The sequence below is a fragment of the Ursus americanus genome, chromosome X (assembly GCF_024610735.1).
Source record: "Ursus americanus isolate L20-20 chromosome X, mUrsAme1.1.p, whole genome shotgun sequence".
Classification (NCBI taxonomy): domain Eukaryota; kingdom Metazoa; phylum Chordata; class Mammalia; order Carnivora; family Ursidae; genus Ursus; species Ursus americanus.
The window spans coordinates 76,931,217-76,942,723 of record NC_142164.1 but is presented as its reverse complement, the minus strand read 5'-3'; the positions used below and the strand labels follow the sequence as shown (position 1 = coordinate 76,942,723).

The 11,507-nt window shown below is 48.2% G+C and overlaps 3 protein-coding genes and 1 non-coding gene across 14 annotated transcripts in view; 3 read left to right on the top strand and 1 right to left on the bottom strand.

Moving 5' to 3' along the window:
• Window positions 1-1,199: 1,199 nt before the first annotated feature.
• LOC123789890 (uncharacterized) lies at window positions 1,200-11,170 on the top strand. Of its 3 annotated transcripts, XM_087859535.1 has the most exons (6): window positions 6,803-6,826; window positions 6,920-6,962; window positions 7,372-7,434; window positions 7,998-8,112; window positions 8,881-10,769; window positions 10,944-11,170. In XM_087859535.1, exons 4-5 carry the CDS (start codon window positions 8,086-8,088, stop codon window positions 10,756-10,758), a joined length of 1,905 nt encoding a protein of 634 aa, XP_087715661.1. In that variant the 5' UTR covers window positions 6,803-6,826; window positions 6,920-6,962; window positions 7,372-7,434; window positions 7,998-8,085; the 3' UTR covers window positions 10,759-10,769; window positions 10,944-11,170. The 3 variants fall into 3 exon arrangements, with proteins under 3 accessions (XP_087715659.1, XP_087715660.1, XP_087715661.1); XM_087859534.1 differs by lacking the exons at window positions 6,803-6,826; window positions 6,920-6,962; window positions 7,372-7,434 and adding an exon at window positions 1,334-1,367; XM_087859533.1 differs by lacking the exons at window positions 6,803-6,826; window positions 6,920-6,962; window positions 7,372-7,434; window positions 7,998-8,112 and adding an exon at window positions 1,200-1,367.
• Window positions 2,962-5,470, top strand: LOC148106948 (trophinin-like). The gene is given in 4 exon segments (XM_087859541.1): window positions 2,962-3,379; window positions 3,382-3,891; window positions 3,894-4,156; window positions 5,044-5,470. Coding segments are annotated over 4 exon segments (1,521 nt in total). The 3' UTR covers window positions 5,374-5,470.
• Window positions 4,447-11,507, bottom strand: part of PFKFB1 (6-phosphofructo-2-kinase/fructose-2,6-biphosphatase 1) — an 86,705-nt gene continuing 79,644 nt past the window's right edge. For 3 of the 9 annotated variants that reach the window (XM_087859539.1, XM_087859538.1, XM_087859540.1), the window contains one exon: window positions 8,340-8,468. In XM_087859539.1, the coding sequence (XP_087715665.1) occupies window positions 8,358-8,468 (111 nt within the window). In that variant the 3' untranslated portion in view covers window positions 8,340-8,357. Of the gene's footprint in view, window positions 5,065-6,314; window positions 6,454-8,339; window positions 8,767-11,507 lie in introns of those variants that run through there. The other 6 variants (XR_015723270.1, XR_015723272.1, XR_015723271.1 and 3 more) reach the window with 5 other exon arrangements.
• LOC123789985 (small nucleolar RNA SNORA11) lies at window positions 7,639-7,767 on the top strand. The gene has a single exon (XR_006778970.2). It is a non-coding gene; the product is annotated as a small nucleolar RNA SNORA11 (small nucleolar RNA).

Sequence of the window (11,507 nt, the reverse complement as noted above, 5' to 3'; positions counted from 1 at the left end):
TAAATTAGGTGATGGGGATTAAGGAGTGCACTTGTCCTGATGAGCACAAGATGATGTATGGAAGTGTTGAATCACATATTGTACACCTGAAGTTAGTATCACACTGTATGTGAACTAACTGGAATTAAAATAAAAACTTAAAAAATAACTTATTTAAAACAATATTTAGAAAAAAAAAGGAATAGAATTGAGTTCTTTTTTTTTATAATAATTTTTTATTATATTATGTTAGTCACCATACAGTACAACCCTAGTTTTTGACGTAATGTTCCATGATTCATTACTTGGGTATAACACCCAGTGCACCATGCAATTTGTGCCCTCCTTAATACCCATCACCAGCCTATCCCAATTCCCCACCACCCTCTCCTCTGAAGCCCTCAGTTTTTTTCCCAGAGTCCATAGTCTCTCATGGTTCATTCCCCCTTCTGTTTACCCCCCCCCCTTCATGAATTCTTCCCTTTCTTCTCCTACCGATCTTCCTACTTCTTATGTTCCATAAATGAGTGAGTTCTTTAGGGACAGGCATCCTATCCTACTTGTCTTTGTTTGCCCATATCCAGTGAGTGCCTTGACATAGCCATGTGCTCAATGTATAATTAAGGATTGAGTGAATAAATAAATGCCCAAGGAGAACTGCTTGCTGCACTGGGGAGCAGTGCTCCATTTCACAAGAGAGAGTCTAAGTACTTGCGTAGTGCACCAGGAAAGGAGGAACATGGTCCCAATAAAATTTTTCAGATAAGTTGATATTCATTGAAAGCATCAATATAGTCATCGGGGATTAAAAACAACAACAACAACATTGGTAGACTTTTCTTACCTTTACTGTTTTTATTCTGAATTGTATATGATGTGGGGGCCTTCTGTCTCTTACTGTTTAGAGCCTCTAAATGTCTTAATCTGGTCATACTTGAGAGAGGGAAAGGAATATGACTTGGTCCCCTGTCCCCAGAACAGCTCCTGGGGAGAGAGACCCAGACACACACTACAACAACACACTCTGTAATTAGTGTTGACATAGAGGGGGCTGTAGGAAGTGATATGGGAGCTCGGAGAAGCACAGTCCTCTTAGGGGGGACAGAACTATCAAATAGGAACGGGGGCACAGGTTGGGAATAGAGAAATCAAATGGGGACTAGGAAAGAGCGATTACTGAATAACCTATAGTATGCGGAAAAGAGACCACACTGAGGAGAATGGAGAGTTGGAAGTCGAGAGTGAAGGAGGTTGACAAGCAGGGAAGGAGACCCCTCTGGAGGTGGAAAAAGGCAGGACCACTTCCGGCTGGGGAGGGGAAGCCGACAAGCTCAGACCTAAGGAGAGGCTTGGAGAGAGCGGACGCCTTCTGGACTCCAGAGGACGAGGTGAGCTAAGGTGCCCAGCTTTAGTGAAGACCCTGTGGGAGCCTCTGGGCTATGGCTTCAATGTGCTTGACTCCACACACCCTAAGGTGAAGAAAATCTGCTGCGGATTCAGAGCTAACTGCATTAATGTGGTCGGGTTTAGAGGTGCTTGGACCCTGTTCGTAGGGTAGATGGAGGGGGCAGAATCCCCTTTGGGCCTTATAATGGAGAGATCTGGACTCTGTTCGGGCCGCAGAAAGGAGGGATGCAGACGCGGCTCGGACTGCGGGAAGATAAAACAATCGTTCAGGCAGTAGAAAGGAGCAGGATCCAGTTCCGGAGGGTGATAAGCTATGGCAGGACTCCGATAGGCTGGTGAAAGGGGACAGGATCCGGTTTGGGCCACAGAAAGTAGGGATCAGAACCCAGAAATGAGGGGCAGAATCCATTTTGTATAGCAAGAATGACCTGGTTCAGACGGAGGGAAAGAGGGGCTAGGACCTGGTTGATTATGGTTTGAAAAGGGAAGGGACAGAACCTGGTAATATTAGGGAACAAGGAATACACAAAAGCGTAATACCGTTGGATTTGTGGGTGGGGTATCGATGTCGCAGAAAGGGTGGGACCGGTCACTTGCAAACGTGGAAGTGGGGGAGCGGTTTTGGGGAAGGGGCAGTGCAGGGACACACTGGAGAGAGGAGGGAAGGGGCGTATTAAGGAAAGGGGAGGTGCGGAGAAGTACTGCAGAAAAGAGGGAGGGGGCATATCGGGAAGGGGCGGTGCATGTCTGTACCGCAGAGTAGAGGTGGGCGGTGTTAGGGAAGGGGCGGTGCAAAGCAGTACTGCCGAGGGAGCGGGCTGATGTTGGAGAAGGGTTGGACCGAAATGTGATGCAGTTAGGAAGAGCGAGTCAAGGGCTTGTCCGAAATGTTCTGCTGCTCTGAGAGCAGGGGGCGTCTGTGAGACTGAGGTGGTCAGACGGTCCAGTCCACCAAAGCGTATGTGCTCCAGTTGGCACGCATGCGCACTATTAAGTTGCAGGAGGGGGCGTGTGTACGATTAAGGGGCGGGGCTGTAGAACTGACTTGCAGTTTCCTGGAGGCAATGGAGCTAGGGTTCAGATAGGTGGTCTGGGTTTTTAGGTATGAGAACCCAATAACTGAAGCGTTTGGGGTCCAAAGTTGGATGAGATCCCCCTTCTTTCAGGATAGTTGGGAGGTCTGGTGAATCTCCCTCTCCTTCTCATTCTCCCCTAATTCAGGCCCCTTCCCCTCAGGCCTTTCAGAAAAATGGATAGGAGAAATGACTGCGGTTATAAGATGCTCCCATTCCAGGTGAGGCCTCTCTGCATTCTCACCAGGTCGTCCGCCCAGTACTGAGTTCATTTACTGATCTTGAGCCCCCTGCCACCCTGTAGTTGAAGAATTTTCTGCCTAACTTGTCTCAGTCGTCCCCTGCAAGGTGAAGGAGGAGAGAGGAAAACCTGCCTGACTTTAGCTCCTGCTCCCTACCTCTTCCCTTTATCCTCCCCTTCGGTCACTGCTCAGAGGAAGGGCAGGCCTTCGTGGAAAGGGTGGGCTGTAGGGAGGCCAGATGGCTAGCAGACCATAATCCTATGTGTGTAGGGCCCTCTGCTTCCCCCTGGGGGCCTGGGGCTTCACTTCCCTCAGATATACAGACTGAGACCACAGAAGAGAATAGTGTTTTGCTGATGCATACCCTCTTGGCAGCAACCAAGGACCCTCTGGCCATGGACCCACCAGTTGCCAACCGGCCTAAGGAAAGCAAGACCAAGAAGACCCCTATTAAGGCTATTACTAAGGCCATACCTGCTGCCCCTACAGTCTCCTCTGCCAATGTGATTGCCACTAACAAGCCTAAAGTAACTTTGAAGGCTTTAAACCTGCCTATCATCCCCCAGATCAACCAGGCTTCAGCTACCACTGAAGCAGCCAATACTCAGGCTTCTTCAGTCACTGCTCAGCCTAAGAAAGCCAATAAGGCAAAAAAAGTTACTGCTAAGGCAGCCCAAGGTTCCAGTATCCAACTGTCAAGGAGAGTATCACTACAGTGATCAAGTCATCCTTGCAGGCCCTAAACCTACCAGACATCCTGCAGGTTATCCAGGCTCCAGTTATCAGTGGGTCAGCCTCCTCCCAGGCCTTGATAGCCCCCACTAAGTCTAAGAAAGTTTCCAAAGCTAAGAAGGCTGTCAATAAGGCCATAACTAGTGCTGTTGATATCTCATTGGGTGCAACCACTACCCACACAGCTACCACCCAATTCCAAATTACTAATGAGGCAGCCACTACCCATGCCACAGCAGCCTTCATCAGAACTAAAAAAGCCTCCAAAGCCAAGAAGGCAACTGTTAAGGGCATAAATACTGACACTGAACTCCTAGAGACCCCAAATGCTGAGAGAGCTAGCAGGCAGACTGAGGCCTCAGGAGTAGCTAACTGGCCCAAAAAATTCAAGGTCAAGAAGGCTGCCAATAAAGGCCCAAATTCTGCCTATGATATCTCTGAGGCTCTACCTGCTGCTCAAAAGTCACAAACCGAGCCCTAGCAGCTGCCGTTCAGGTCAAGAGAGGGTCCAGGATTCGTAAGTCTGCCACTAAGGCCCAGGCAGCTGAAAGCCAGACTAAAATTGTTGACCAAGGGGCCCAGACCAAGATGGCCACCTTTAAGACCAACATAAGTGCCCTTGAGACTCAGGTTGCTGCTGCTGTCCAGGCCCTGGCAGATGACTACCTGGCCCAGTTGAGTCTGGAGCCTACAACCAGGACCCGGGGCAAGACGAACCGAAAGGTGAGATCTCCGACATCACCATCCTTAACTTTTCACTTCTTTTCCATTCCTATCCTCCTAGTTTGTTCATTTGTTCTATAAAAGTTTACTGAGACTTTTTACTCTGAGCCAGTCCCTGTGTTTGGATAGGCTTTGAGAGATGCTGAGAAGAATGTAATATAGTTCCTGCTCCCTGACAGTTCACAGATTGGTGGGGAAATAGTACATCCATATACTTAGCTACAACCTGGATATAATTCAACTGGTATTTACACAGTAGTTACCGTGTTCCAGGGTCTTGGGTACAGTCATACAGGTTGTGTCTTTATGTTTTAAAAGTAACTCCTACTATGTAGGGATCACAGATCCCAGTCTTACAGATGAGAAAACTGAGTCCCAGAGAAGTGAAGTGACTTGTCCAAGGGATACAGCTAGCAGAGTTAGTGGTGGCCAAAAGAAGAGGAGGAACTCCAGGTCCTGCCCTTGGGTTGCTTCTATCCTGATAGGGAAATGAAATTCCTGGCTGGAAGACAGTGAAAGACAAATCTAGGACTTAGGGTGGCCAATTGTAAGGTCAGGGCCCACTATAGGAAGGGTTTGGGGGATTTTCAGGACAAGGTATGGTAAGGAGACAGAGACCTCTCTTTCACCTGGTGACTCTGGACCTTCCTTCTTTCTGATGATGTACTCAAATCATCTGAATGGGGATGAGAGAGGTAGCAGTAATTACAGGTTGATCTCATGGGGCTGGAGGCCTCCGCCATCCTGAGATGTGGCCATTTTGCAAGAAAGGGTAAGAATCCAGTGTTGCCCAGTCTCTTCTCTTTTTCACCTTCCTTCTTTTTTGTCATTCTTCCAAGTTTTCTAAAAACATATTGAGATCTCCCCATGTATTCCTCTTCTCCCAGGCAAATAAGTTGGTGAAATACCTGTTGGTTAAGGACCAGACAAAGATCCCCATCAAGCGCTCAGGTAGAGTCATACCAGCCCTCCTCCCTGAAATCTCCTCTCCACTCCCCTCTCTCCCATGCCCTGAAGTAACCATTTGCTTTTATAGCCTCTTCATTCTCTCATATGTCCTCTCCTACCCTCCTCACACTTTGCCATGGCTGGCATCTCCCATTAACACAGTTCAGAATTCAGACTGCACTGACCCCACAGGCTGGCAAAAAGGCTGCAGCTCTGTGGCCCTGCTCAGCCCAGCTGCTCCCACCTCACCCCTCCTACAGACATGCTGAAGGATGTCATCCAAGAATATGATGAATATTTCCCAGAGATCATTGAACGAGCAAGCTACACTCTGGAGAAGGTGAAGGGGCAGCCCTGGGGGATGGGCACAATGGGGAAGCCTTGAATCGACAAAGACATACATGTTCCTTCTGGGAGAGACCACAGAGACTCATAATCCATCCCCATCACTATGTAGTTGGACAGACAGTGGCCTAAGTAGGAACATAGACTAGCCCAGGGTCACACAACAAGTCAGTGGTAAAACACAGCTAGGACTCAAACCTCCTAACTTAGTCCTGTCTGATGCCGGTCGTGTCCTGTAATGTATTTCAGATGCTCATCTCTCCTTTTCATTCCCCATTCTCTATCTCCCTAAATTCTCACTAATTACAAAGGTGATACTGATAGTAGTACATTTCTTATCTCTTTTCTGTAGTGGTGGCCACTTAGCTAAGTGCTTTACCTGCACTATCTCACTGATTTCTCATACACACTCAAAATTCTATCTACACAGGGAACTGTGGGATGCTCAGGAAGCTCACTGATGCCTAACCTGGATTTTGTGATCTCACAGGCTATTCTTTTACTTGGCAGATGTTTTGAGTCAATCTGAAGGAAATTGATAAGCAAAGTAGCTTATATATTCTCATCAGCACTCAGGAATCTTCTTCAGGCATACTGGGAATGTAAGCTGTGAATGGGCTGGGATAGGAGGGAAGCTCTGCTTCTGTCTATGGCACTACCCCATCCCTGTCATCTTTCCCTACAACTCCTTGGAGAGGCAGGAAGACAGAGCCTAAAAAACCCGATTCCAGCTCCCTCACATAGCTGGAGCCCTGCACACGGTAGTGGTGCTGATTATGATTGACTGAAGGTTGTAGAAGCCTGGAGCTGTGCATTCCTCCTGTCAGGTTTTCTGTTTCTCAGGAAGCATCCCAGGAAAGCAGACCTGTCATTGCTTGTCTCTTCCTGATGGCTTTGGTAGACTGGTTCTCAAGGGAGGGCTTCCTGGTGTGGGTGAATCATGATGCTTGAAGGACAGGAGCATCACTGGGGCTGTGCCTAGAATTCTTTTGGGGCAGAGAGACCTGAGAGAGAAAAAAGGGACTCACATTGGTTGGGTGCCTGGGTTGTCCCAGGTTGACAGGCATTCTTCTCTCCTCTTGGCAACCTGGGCAGGGGAGGATTGGATTTTTCCATTCTACTCAATAGGAGACTGAGACTCAAGTGCCTTGCTCAGGGTTGCATAGAGCTTGAAGCATAGACTGGGAAGAATTTGTCGTGTCTGAGGAATCTGGTAGAGGATAGCCTAGTGAGCTGGCTGGTGTGTTTTTTGCAGATGGCCACTGGACATAAACCTTCTCTCTACCCTGTTATTCCCCTAGGACCAAGGACACACCCAAACTAGGTCTTCTCATGGTGATTCTGTCATTTTTATGAATGGCAACAAGGCCAGTGAGGGTGAGTGGCTGAGCATGCAGCTGAATGGGTGACCACAGTTGGAATACCACATGTTTATTTTCTGTCCCTGTCTCCTCTTGCCTCCCCTTGCAGCTGTCATCTGGGAGGTGCTGCGCAAGCTGGGGCTGCGCCCTGGGTATGATTGGGCTCTCTCAGCGCTTGCTGTCCGTGTTGTCATTTGGAAAGAGAGGATGGCCCCAGGATTGCATCAGCTTGGTGGTCTGGTGGAATGGGTGGGGGTGCTGGACTGGGTAGAGGGTCCAGGGTTCTGACCTGGGTAGATGGGGAAATGGTCCTGTACTCTCTGCATCTTCCCACCCTTATGTCATTCTAAGCTGATATAGAAGATAGAACTTCAGGGGCATCCCTGACAAAGAACCATCTAGCCTCAACTTACCGCTTCTAGTGACCATGTGTTCACTACTTTCCTGGCTTCATTTGGATGGCTGCATGTGCTAGAGAGGTCTCTTTCATGTTGAGAAATGCCTCTTCCCTCATCTAGGAAGTTTTTATCTCTGTTTATGGGTTATTTTTCCCATTGTCAGGGTGAGGCACTCGCTCTTTGGGGAAGTAAGGAAGCTCATCACAGACGAGTTTGTGAAGCAGAAGTAAGTGGTGTCTGGGGACTTTTTCTGGCCCTGAAGTGTTCTGAGTGTGCTGGTCTGGTTCAGAAAGTGCTCAACCAGCCCTTTTATTACACTAGTTTTAGAGGTAGTATGGGCATCCTATGCCCTAGAACTGAGTCCTGCCCACAATTCCCATGAGTGGACAGTTCCAGGACTGGGCTAGACCAAAGAGAAGGCCCTTGCTTTGGGGTGTGCTCAGAGCAGGGTGACTGAAGAATGGCTCCTCTGTTTACAACACACCCAACAGGAACTTGGGTTTACTCCTCACAGGTGGCAAGATACTTTGGCTTTCCTGTGACATCATACCCTATACATGCCTTCTCTAAAGCATCAAGTGACTGCCTTGCATATGTCCAAAGGGAAATGACTCAAAATCAGAGACCAATACCATGAACTGTGTTTGGGAGTGAGTCTGGGGAAGGAAGGTCTTAGAAATCCTTCTCCAGGAGCTGGGTTTAGTATTTGAAGGAGGTTGCCACCTTGTGCCCAGTGGTTACACAACAGATTTGTTTGGTTAGAAGCAAGTTTCATCTCCTTTTTCCAAGGTACCTGGAGTACAAGAGGGTCCCTAACAACAGACCACCTGAATATGAGTTCTTCTGGGGTTTGCGCTCCTACCATGAGACTAGCAAGATGAAAGTCCTCAAGTTTGCATGCAAGGTAATAGGAGAGCTGCCCTGACTTGTCATATTAAGGGTACCCTAGCTCGGGCAGGCTATGTGCAGGGACGGTCAGGTATAGGGCAGCCTGCAGTTAGTATATAAGCGTATGAAACTTCACTGATGTCTGAGAATGCTGCTGAACATGAAGTTTACATTGTTTCATTCTTTCTTTCATAATTTGTGTTAGTCTGCTTGCACTGTCATAACAAAATAATACAGACTGGGTGGCTTAACAACAGAAATTTATTTTCTCATGGTTCGGGAGGCTGGAAGTCCCAGATCAAGGTCCAGCAGTGTCAGTTTCTGATGAAGCCTCTCCCTCTGGCTTGCAGATGAATATCTTCTTGCTGTGTTCTCACACGGTGGAGAAAGAGCCTCTTATAAAAACACTAATCTTGTTGGACCAGGGCCCAACCATTATGACCTCATTTAACTCTACTTCTATAAAGGCCCAGTCTCCAAATGTAGTCACACTGGGGGCTGGTGCTTTAACATATGAATTTGCAGGGGGGCACACAAACATTCAATCCATAACGTACTGTCTTATCATTTCCCATCTTCTCAGTGAGGTTAAGTAACTTGTCCAAGGTCACACAACACCTTAGTTATCAGAGCTGAAACTGGATCTTGGGACTGATAGAGCACCAGAAAACTAAGAATTAAAAAAAAAATACTGCTATCGATTTTATACAAAGCCCATAGTATGTACTTAATACATAATTACAAATGTTATTGTCCCTTATATTGATTATCATTCCCATTTCAGGTGCAAAAGAAAGACCCCAAGGACTGGGCTGCTCAGTACCAGAAGGCAGTGGAGATGGAAGTCCAAGCTGCAGCTGTGGCTGCGGCTGAGGCTGAGGCAAGGGCTGAGGCAAGAGCCCAAATGGGGATTGGAGAGGAAGCTGTGGCTGGGCCCTGGAATTGGGATGACATGGATATCGACTGCCTAACAAGGGAAGAGTTAGGCGATGATGCTCAGTCCTGGAACAGATTTTCATTTGAAATTGAGACCAGAGCCCAAGAAAATGCAGAAGCCAGCACCAACATCGACTTCAGCAGAGGAGCTAGCAGGGCTACCTTCAGCGATAGTGCTAGTATTAGCTTCAGTGGTGCGCCCAGCCCCGGTGGTGGATTTGGTGGCAGAGCTGGCATTAGCTTTGGTGGCACACCCAGGACCAGTGCCAGCTTCAGCAGTACAGCCAGCATTTGCTTTAGTGGCATTCCCAGCACTAGCACTAGTTTTAGTGGTGCAGCCAGCATTAGCTTCAGTGGTGCAGCTAGCACCAGCTCTAGTTTCAACAGTGAAGCCTGCATTAGCTTTGGTGGCACACCTTGTACCAGTGCCAGCTTTGGTGGTGGGGTCAGCTCCAGTTTCAGTGTCCCACTCAGCAGTAGTTCCAGTTTCAGTGGTGGAGCCAGCTCTGGCTTTGGAGGCACACTCAGCACCACTGCTGGCTTCAGTGGTACACTCATTACCAGTAGCAGCTTTGGCAGTATACCCAGAACCAGAACAGTCTTTAGTGGGGCACTTAGCACCAGCGCTGGATTTGGTGGCACAGTGAGCACTAGTGTCTGCTTTGGTGGCTCTCCCAGCTCTGGTGCAAGCTTTGGTGGCACACTTAATACCAGTATCTGCTTTGGCAGCTCTCCTAGCACCACCACTGGTTTTGATGGAATGCTCAGCACCAGTGTCTCCTTTGGTGGCTCTTCCAGCACCAGCGCTGACTTTGGTGGTACACTAAGCACCAGCATCAGCTTTGGTGGCTCCCCCAGCACTGGTGCCAGCTTTGGTGGTGCATTCAGCACTAGTGTTGGCTTTGGTGGTGCACTCAACACCAGTGCTAGTTTTAACAGTGCTGTCAGCACTAGTGCCAGCTTCAGCAGTGCACCCAGCACCATCTCTGGCTTTGGCAGTGTGTTCAGCACCAGTGCTGACTTCAGTGGGGCACTTAGCACCACTACAGACTTTGGCATTGCCCCCAGTACCACCAATGGCTTTGGTGGAGTTCCCAGCACCAGCCTCTCCTTTGGCAGTGTGTCTAACACCAATCTATGCTTTGGTGGCCCTCCTAGCACTAGCACCTGCTTTAGTGGTGCTACCAGTGCTAGTTTTGGTGATGGATCCAGTACCACTGCTGGTTTCATCTTTGGCAATGGGTTAAGCACCAGTGCTGGATTTAGTGGTGGACTGAGCACCAGTGCTGTCTTCGGTAGTGGACTAGGAACTAGTGCTATCTTCGGTAATGGACTGAGCACCAGTGCTGGCTTTGGTGGTGGACTGATCTCAAGCAATGGCTTTGGTGATGGACTGGGCACCAATGCTGGTTTTAACAGCATACTTGGCACAAGTGCTGGCTTTAGTGGTGGCCTCAGCATCAGTGATGGCTTTCGTGCTGGGCCTAATAACATCTTCAACGGAGGACCAAGTACCATCATTGGCCTTGGCAGTGGTTCCAACACCAGCACTGGCTTTATTGGCGAACCCTGCACCAGCACCAGCTTCAGTGGTGGACCCAGTTCTATCATTGGCTTCAGCAGTGGACCAAGCACAGGTGCTGGCTTCAGCAGTGGACCAAGAAATGGTGCTGGCTTTGGTGGTGGAGCCACCAGCCTTGGTGCCTGTAGCTTCTCCTATGGCTAGTGAGGTTTCAGGTAATTACAACATTTGCACAACCATGGCCCATGGGGTGGGTATAAGAGCTGGGGAATGTTACAAGAAACCCCAAAGTGGGAGGTTTGGGTGGGGAGATGAGGACAATGAAGGAAGTGTGAGAAAACAGTATATTTGGTGCTAAAATGTGTTCCTGTTTGGTGTTTTGTTTTCAGGTTTATTTCCCAGGTTTACAGATACAGCTAATGAATTGCAGCAGTTCTTCCCAAGGAGCCAATGTACATCCTTGGAATTTTTGTCCACACGGCAGTATAAGCAGATATTATCAATCAGCTGAGGGTGACACGCTATGAAAAATCTGCTTGCTGATCCTGCTTTGTTGTTTGCTTTTTGTGTGCTGTCATATTTTGGTATCAGAGTTACATTAAATTTGCAAGATGAATTGGTTTTTTGTCTGTTTTTTAATGTGCTTACATTGTTGTGAGTGATGTTTCAGGTTCATAGAAGAACTAGAGATGAGTGTAGCTCTTCAGAGAAGGTGGGCTGCAGCTTTAGGTTAAAATGAAAGTTTGATTTCAATGGGATAGAGACCTGGAGAAAGCACAGCAGGCAAGGGGATTATAGCTTGAGCAAAGATACGGATGGGGAAAGCCTGTAATAGAAGGCAAAGGGAGAGGGTTCTGGACAGTAAATACAGATTCATTTTGGGAAATTTGCATAAGAATGAAGAGATAGAGTGGGACTAGATGTGGACACATGAAAAAGAGAGCGTTTTCTGA